This window comes from Gastrolobium bilobum, unplaced genomic scaffold (assembly GCF_033153095.1).
Source record: "Gastrolobium bilobum isolate Gb01-03AN ecotype WA unplaced genomic scaffold, APGP_CSIRO_Gbil_v1 utg44336, whole genome shotgun sequence".
NCBI lineage: Eukaryota > Viridiplantae > Streptophyta > Magnoliopsida > Fabales > Fabaceae > Gastrolobium > Gastrolobium bilobum.
Window position 1 is genome coordinate 186,606 of NW_026896514.1, and position 8,064 is coordinate 194,669.

The 8,064-nt window shown below is 36.0% G+C and overlaps 1 protein-coding gene across 1 annotated transcript; it reads left to right on the forward strand.

Annotated features, from left to right (window-relative positions):
• The first annotated feature begins 952 nt into the window (after nucleotides 1-952).
• LOC133300191 (acyl-CoA-binding domain-containing protein 3-like) lies at nucleotides 953-4,265 on the forward strand. Its single transcript, XM_061499700.1, has 5 exons — nucleotides 953-1,928; nucleotides 2,542-2,647; nucleotides 2,731-2,834; nucleotides 2,974-3,040; nucleotides 3,959-4,265. The coding sequence occupies exons 1-5, from the start codon at nucleotides 1,210-1,212 to the stop codon at nucleotides 3,968-3,970; spliced, it is 1,008 nt and encodes a 335-aa protein (XP_061355684.1). The 5' UTR covers nucleotides 953-1,209; the 3' UTR covers nucleotides 3,971-4,265.
• Nucleotides 4,266-8,064: the final 3,799 nt, after the last annotated feature.

Genomic DNA, 8,064 nt, shown 5'->3' on the forward strand with positions numbered 1-8,064 from the left:
ACCGATTAGTTTAAAATTGAGATTATGTTATATGTGGTAACCAGCAATTTTACTAACCTCTGTAAAATATTGATAAATATGACATGACTTGCCCACATTTTTTTTGGTTTGTTTTTTCGGACAACGCAATACAATGTTTAGGTGACAGTGATGGAATTAGCTTAATTTCAATATATTTTATAAAACTGTTTAGGGGTTTATTTTAAGGGTTATATTTATTTATGTGGTAGGAAAATAGTTATTTATAGAAATAAAATTATAAGTGAGATTCACGTGTAAGAGGAGAGATAAAAAGTAGATGTGGGACCCACACCTACTTTTTACGTGTAGGAAACTTGTTTATTTTATGTAAAATAAGATTAATATAATCCTTATTTTAATATTTTTTATTATTCCATAAATAACATTTACTATAAAATTTGTAATTTAAAAAATAGATAATGCCGATCTTTTATTATCTTTTACAAGAATGAGATAAAATTAAAGGTTAATGTTTTTCTAGGAGAAAATTTTATTTTTTATATATATAAAAGTGTAAAGATTTTATTTTTTCTTTCCCTTTTCTCTTTGTATGATTTGGATTTCATGTTATTTTATGTGTCGAGATAAAATTATTTCTCGTAATATAAAAAATATTAACGCCTAAAATTAAACATGTGTGAAGATTATTTTATTCAAAAAAGGCAAAAACAGAGTGAAGCTAAACATGTGATACAGTGTCATAGTGATGACTATTGATATGAGAAAGGCAAAACGTGCGTCGGTGCGTGGACCGGATAACGATGATGGCGCCCGTGGCGGAGAGGTGGGAGCAGTCAGCATGATTGTGGATATACGGTTACGATTTTCACCTACAATGGGACCCACACTACCCTTCCTAAACACAAAAAGTTCACAAAAAAATAAATAAAAAATAGATATATTGTCTCAACAACACAAAGCATAAAGTAAAAAAAAGCCGCGGAATATGCTTTGCTCTGTTCTACAGATTACCCTTTCCTCTCTTGTTTCATCTCTTCCCCGTGTTCCTTCCTTCTAATCATTTCCTTCCTAAATTCTCTCTCTCACTAATATTCTCTCTCTAAATCAACCACCTTTTAATCCTCTTCTTAAACCTTCCCTCTCACTTCACCCATCACAACATCACCGTTTTGGTGGATTTTTTTTTTTAGAATAAAAAAGAAAGAGAGAAAGCAAGAAAAAAGTGTTATGGAGCTTGTAACCGCAAGTGATCTCTTTGTCACTGCGTCGCTGGCGATTCTACTCTCTTTTCTTGTTGCAAAGCTTGTTTCCTTGGCCATGACCGACACTCACACCACAACAAACTATCATGACCACGACGAACCAGTTACCCTTCAGGAGGAACGGTTCACGGTTCAGACCGCTCAAACAGAGAGCAGAGTCGGTTTTATTAGTCCGGTTCAAGTCACTAATTTAGAAACCGAACCCGAACCCGAACTACCCGAGCACAACATAGAAGAGACTGCGGTTGAATCCAAACCCGACGTTGTCGGTGAGATGCTGGTGACGTCAGACATTGCCGTCGATGTGACTAAAGAGAAAATCGCTGATCCCGATGATGAAACAGAAGAGTTTGGCCCACAAGCAGTTGAGGAAACGAGGAACACGGAGTTTGTTGAAGAAATCAGCGTAGAACCTTCCACTGAGAAGTTAATTTCTGTTGTAGAGAACGATGATGGTAATGATGATGATGATGATGATGATGATTGGGAAGGGATTGAGAGGAGTGAGTTGGAAAATGTGTTTATGGCGGCTTCGGAATTTGTCGGTGGCGGCGAGGATAATCGATTATCAAGCGTTGGAAGCGATGTGCAGATGGAGCTTTATGGGCTTCATAAGGTTGCTACTGAAGGGCCTTGCCGCGATCCTCAGCCAATGCCTCTCAAGCTCTCTGCACGTGCCAAGTGGTATCAATTTCAATATTCCCTAACTATCTTTTTTTTTTTTTTATGCCCTAGTTTTAGCAATTTATGGTTCTTCGTGTTATGCTTTGTTGAATTGCCTAACTTGCATTCCCTTTTTCTTTACTCTGCGTTTGTTGAATTGCCTAACTTCACTCACTGCCAAAGTTTGTTTCGGCACAAAATAAATAAAAATTTTAGGGTTACAGGATAAGTTTGAATCTTACTCTTATTGGACACAAAGCAAAACCAAAGTGGGTACGTAAGTTTATGAATTTCACTTAGGCTGTTATGTTGTTAGCAGAAGTAATGAATGGGTAGTTCTTATGCATTTAATTGGTATTCCCCAAGACTTGGTGTGCATAAAATTCGAACAGATAATGAACCAGTCATTAAAATGAATTGTAAGTTTGTCTTTGTCCTCTTAACATAAAATACTCAAGGATTGTTCAAGAGAAGAAAAAAGATGTATCAAACCCTCAAACTTGATGAATAAATGTAAACAAAGCATGCGGCCGTGCTGTACAAGTTACACGGTATAGCTTGATTGCTAGTTATAATAACAGGGTTGAGAGCTGCTTTGTATGAGTGATCGACAGTACTGATTCCGTTGTGCAAGGAATGCTTGGCAAAAGCTGGGGAACATGAGTCCTGAGGTAGCTATGGAGCAGTATATCAGCCTTCTTTCGGATAAAGTTCCTGGATGGACGAAATATACTTCTGCTGTGAGTTTATGCTGTTAATGCATATTGTGTTTTAATATCTTTGAGTCACATGAGCATTGAAATTGAAGCAAACCTTTTTACAGGGTATGTGTGAACATGAACACACAGCAGGATCGGAAGTTTCTGAGTCTGTTGCTCCTGATTTGAGTGCATCTTTGTATCATCAACAAACAATTGTAACTGAAAGGTAGTCAATAGTCCTTGTTTTAATACTATTATTCATACCTGGGTTTTGATTAACAATTTGGTCAATATTATTGTATTTAAATTTTGCGTGGTTTGTTTCTGGTGTATGTGATTTTATGGTGACTACATCTCTCCTGCAGGGAACTTGAACAAGAGCCAGGTGCCCAGGACCGCAGCCCACTTGCAGAGTCTGATTTGGAGAACAATGTAAGATTTTAAAATCATTCTGAGTGATACATTGACGAGCAATCAATAGTTTAGATGGTATTGAATCTTATTTGAAAAGATATTATCTGATAATTGAATCCCAAGCAAGATCCTTGGTGTTTTTATTCAGTTGAAATCATTAGTTAAGACACATGCACTAATATAAGGACCCAAAATAGCAAATCATCACGGTGAAGGAATTTTTAATGAAACATAAACAAAGGGAGAGTTATCATTCATCTTGTAAATGCAGATTGGTTTCTGAAGCTATCCCACCACCATTGTTTGATTTACTTATGTCACTTGCCTACTCTTCTAAAAGCTTAAAGCAGATAGGTGGAGGTCCAAATAAATTTATATCTTTGAGACTGTTACTTCATCATAAATGATCTGCTTGCCCCAAAATGACCCGGCCCATGTGTAAAGCGTGCCGCGAGCATTCATCCTGAGCCAGGATCGAACTCCAAATCTTCCTAATTAAATTAAATTAAATTTTAGTATAAGATAAAGTGGGCATTTGGGTTATTCACTCTTAAAGCTCAAAGGATTCTTGCTTGGGGAGCATATTATAAACATAACATCGTTCTTAGACCTCTATCTAACAGCTTAAACTTTTAAATATTTAGTTTGTAACAGCTGCAAATAACTAGAATGATCCTTTTTCTTTCTTGACTAACAATCTGATCTTCTATGCTGTTTTTCTTTTTTCTTATTTTAATTGTGTCTCCCGGCAAAAATTTAACGTATGAAACCTGTAATCCTTTTAAGAATGAAAATAGATTTGATGTTGTTGTCAAAATTTTCCATGCCATATCACCGTCTACTGTTTCTCTTGACATGGTTAGAAATATTTCAGTAATTGAAATTCGTAAGTGGGTTGTAATAAAACACAAGTTAGCTTAGCGTGGAAATTTTCAGGTTAAGAAATGATGGAAGCTTTCTGCTTATATCCCGTGCCATGCTGCATCTATTTCAGCAAAAAAGAAGACCGATTCCAAGAATTTAAGTTTGTTTCGAAGTATGCGGGATTCTTGGGCTGTTTGTTTTCTCCTTGGTTCCTTAAATCATCTGCTGATCAAGATGTTCTTCAAATATCAAACTGTTAATATATATTTAATGTACATAAATAAATGCATGTATATATGACCTTATGTGCTTCCGAAGATTGCGTACTTCCTGATTGTTAAAAACTAAATTAATAATATCATCTCACTCCTGTGGCCATTTTAGGTAAATGTTATGCTATCTATTGCTATATCTCAATTTGACAACTAGTTCAATTTAAGGCGCCTATTTTTAAATTTCTTAGTAATTATGTAAATCCGGTTATACAAACTATTGTTACGTTTACTATCTTTTGAATTTTCATTCTGCTATGATTTTGTGCTAAATTCTTGGTTTTATATGGTACTGAAGTCTGCTAGTGAAAAAATCAAAATTATTTCGGTGAATTTCCTCCTGTATATTATTCCAGCAGTCCGTGCTTTACAATGTTACTCTTCAATGCAATTTGGTATTGCTTTTCACTTAGAAACCCAAGCTCGATCATATACAAGTAGAAAATAATTTTCCAGTGGCATTGAGCTACATAGTTAGCGTTAAATTACAGTCCCTCCTAAGTTTATCAAAATATAGCATTGCAATTTTCCCCTCTAGGCGATAATCATACTTTCTTGAAGCATAGGCATATGTCGAGATTAACGGATATGGATCCCCTGTAATTGAAAAAAATAAATAAAATTGCAGGGATTGTAGTTAGTGATCTATTCATTGAATTTATCAAACTAAATTTCTAAAAAGAAATTTATGATGTAATAAAACATATTTAAGAAAATAACTGAAGATGATCCTGGTCTTAGATTCACATGTGGTATCTGGCAGGCTTTTTGTTGAAGCCCCCATTAAAGGTAATTGACACCTGGCATTTGCAATTACACATTGTTGCTAGTTTTGTTTGGGGCCTATGATGTCACCTCTTAAATTTTATTTGAAAAAATGAAAATTCGTGTCAACTACCGAGTACTCTCATGCATTTATTTAAAGTACTAATGTTTATTATAATTTAAAGTCTCTTCGTATGCGCACCTTCTAATTTTTAGAACTGCATGGTATCAATCAGCAAAAGGGCTACTTATGAAAGATGTAAAGAAACATTTATATGAAACTATCCATACTGGATGCGAATGACAACTAGAATAGAAGGAAACAGGGGATACCTATCGAACTGTACTCCTCTCATCTCCTGTACTCCTCTCATCTCAAGGTGTACGTTTGCACGAAGAGTTTATAATGTGGGCTATGAAGGACTACATATGATTTGCTTCTATTGTAGCCAATATTGTTGTTTATCGGGCTGAGAGGTGCTTTGGAATAATATAGGAGCAAAAACATGTTGGGAGCAAAATTTACCACAAGGAGCAATTAATCAAATGAGGAGCAACTCTATCCGAGATGCGTAAGCGCGCACGTCAAGCAATATAGGGTTTAATGTGAGTCCCAGATTATCATCCTCAGGAAATAATTATAAAAGTGACGTTTAAAAGAAGTGTAAATAAAAAAAGAACAACTGAGAGCACATAGTAAGTAAGGAGCAATTCGCTTCAAAGTGTAGATTCGTTCTCAAACTAAGGTTAGCCAACAAGCACTTGTCACCAACTGATTGAACAAAGTCAACGAATCTGAGTGACTAAGAGCTGACTTTTTGCCTTAAGTTTTATTGAACTTTGCCTTGAAGAAAATTAGAAAACGTGGGAGTTGGGAGCAATAAATAGGAGATAAAGAGATCAGGAGAAACAACGATAGAAACAGAGAGCAAAATAGTAACAGTGACAACAATAATATAAATAGAGAGCAAAATGAGAAATATGGTTGAAAATCAAGTAACAAAAAAAATAAAAAATGTAGACTCCAGACTAAAAAAATCGTAGGCTTAGGTTGGTATTTTCGCCCTCTTGGTCGTTCCTACAATGTCATAGGTTTTCAAAAATAAAATGTGCTTCCAGCATCCTTTCAGGCTATAGAGATAGATTGCTCTGTCATCACATTTCGCTCCCTAAGTAAACTGAAGCAAACATGCCTTGCTCCAAATTACGTCAGAAGTCTCAAGTTGAAACTCAAGGGAGATCATATTTTCCTTCTCAGAAGAGCATGGTTGAAGGGATCGCTAGCAAAAGCGATTTACATATGAAAGTGCTCCTCCTTTTGGGTATTCCTCTGACTCAGAGCCAAATACTATAAGACTTCTAATGTTGCTCCACACTGTCTTGTGAGGGTCTCATCGACCGAGTGGTCCCAGGATGACGCTGCAAATCAAGGGGCATCACAATATTAGAACATTAAACCAAGAAACAACACACATTTCATTAGAGAAAATAATTTTTCATTACAAGTTCAACCTAAGACAAAGAGGGATACTTCTACTTCACACTTGCCTACTAAAATTTACTAGCTCATACTAAGGAGCATAATGAAATCCTAAATACAAAAAGAAAATAATTAAAAAAAATAAGAGAAAAAATTCCTAAGGAGGACGTCGAGTCCTCTCCAAGAGTGCCAAAAGCTTTTGAAAATGGTGATTTCTTCAGTATTTATAGGTGAAAGGTTCCTTAAAGTTGCTGTCTTGGCCATTAATTTAATCAATGGTGCAGATTTCGTCAGTGCTCCCCTACTCAGTGACGTTGCTCCTGACAAATTAGCCCTAAAACCTTCTTTTGCTGAATTTTGGAGATGTAGTGCTGCAACAATGGGAACTTTCAAACATTTAATGTGGCATATTTTCTTGTTCTACTCATTAGAGGAGCTGTGTATTTAGGTACGCGTGTTCAACTTGAGTTTGTTTTTTTTTTTTTTTCATAATTGACCCTAATAATTATTATGAGGCTCTAATAATTATAGTAAGTGATAAAGAATGATGAAAGTCGCTTTTCGGAAGAAAAGTGCAGATACCGGTTCCGCTAGTCGGTATAAATGCGTACCGATAAAGTATCCCAGAAAATTATAATAAGTGCATGATAATTTCTAGAATTATATATAGGACTTGTAAAACGAGTTTCAAGTTAAAATAATGAGAACTGGTGTCAGAAACTGATACTGGCTATGAAAAGCGCGTACCGGAAAGGTGCTTCGAAAAATATAAGAAAAATATGATAATTATTTTAAAATTGTGTAGGTTAAGAATCCTAAGTTTGGAATTAAAATGCTAAGCGTAGCAATTAAAGTTAATACTGTGTGTTAAATGCTTAAGTGACTATATATATGCTTATTAAGGCACAAAATCCTAGACACTCAGATTTCCTATGTGACTTGTTGAGGGTGGCTGACCAGAATACTGTTCCATTGGTCTTCGCCTCCATTTCTTGAGCCAAGTTGTCATCTTTGCTCCATCTCTTCATCTCTAAACACCATTACCTTGGGTGGGTTGGTCTTGTGAGGTTGTGAATCCCTTGCTGAGTTGTAGCCCCTGGTTGAGGGTGAGGAGGTGCTGACTTTGAGAGTTGGCTTGTGGGAGCTTGGGGTTGGTATTTTGAGCTTCAAAGTGCCACCTTTGTGAAGAAAAAAATCTTCTTGTTGTGCATTTTTGTGGCCCTTGGTTGCTGCACAGTGGAGTGGTGTAGGGAGCTCCTTTTCCCTGCCATTTTCTGTTTTGAGAAGCTTGGTATGCATACTCAACCTTTGATCATGAGTTTTTGGTTAAAAATGGAACCTTGATGCATGTAATGAGCTTAAGATGATAACCTAACGTTGGGTAATGCTTAACACACTTAGAAATGCATGTTTAAGCTTCTGTAATCGGTAAAAGTTGGACCTTTGGTTTGGATTTTCGCGAAATGCAGAATCTAGGTTCTGTCGCGAAATATTCGGATATTTTGTTGTGAATATTCGGATGTTGATATCCGAATATGGGTATCCGGATATTGATATACGGATATGGGGATCTGAATATCCGGATATGGATATCCGGATATTGGAAGAGAGATATCCGGATATGCCCCGACGAATATCCGGATATTCTGGAATTTCGAAGA

Bases quoted from the DNA above. Each gene is read 5' to 3' on its own strand.
- LOC133300191 (XM_061499700.1), top strand. From the start codon at position 1,210: ATGGAGCTTGTAACCGCAAGTGATCTCTTTGTCACTGCGTCGCTGGCG. The intron at 2,648-2,730 runs GTGAGTTTATGC...ACCTTTTTACAG, and splicing joins GGACGAAATATACTTCTGCT to GGTATGTGTGAACATGAACA. The intron at 2,835-2,973 runs GTAGTCAATAGT...TCTCTCCTGCAG, and splicing joins CAAACAATTGTAACTGAAAG to GGAACTTGAACAAGAGCCAG.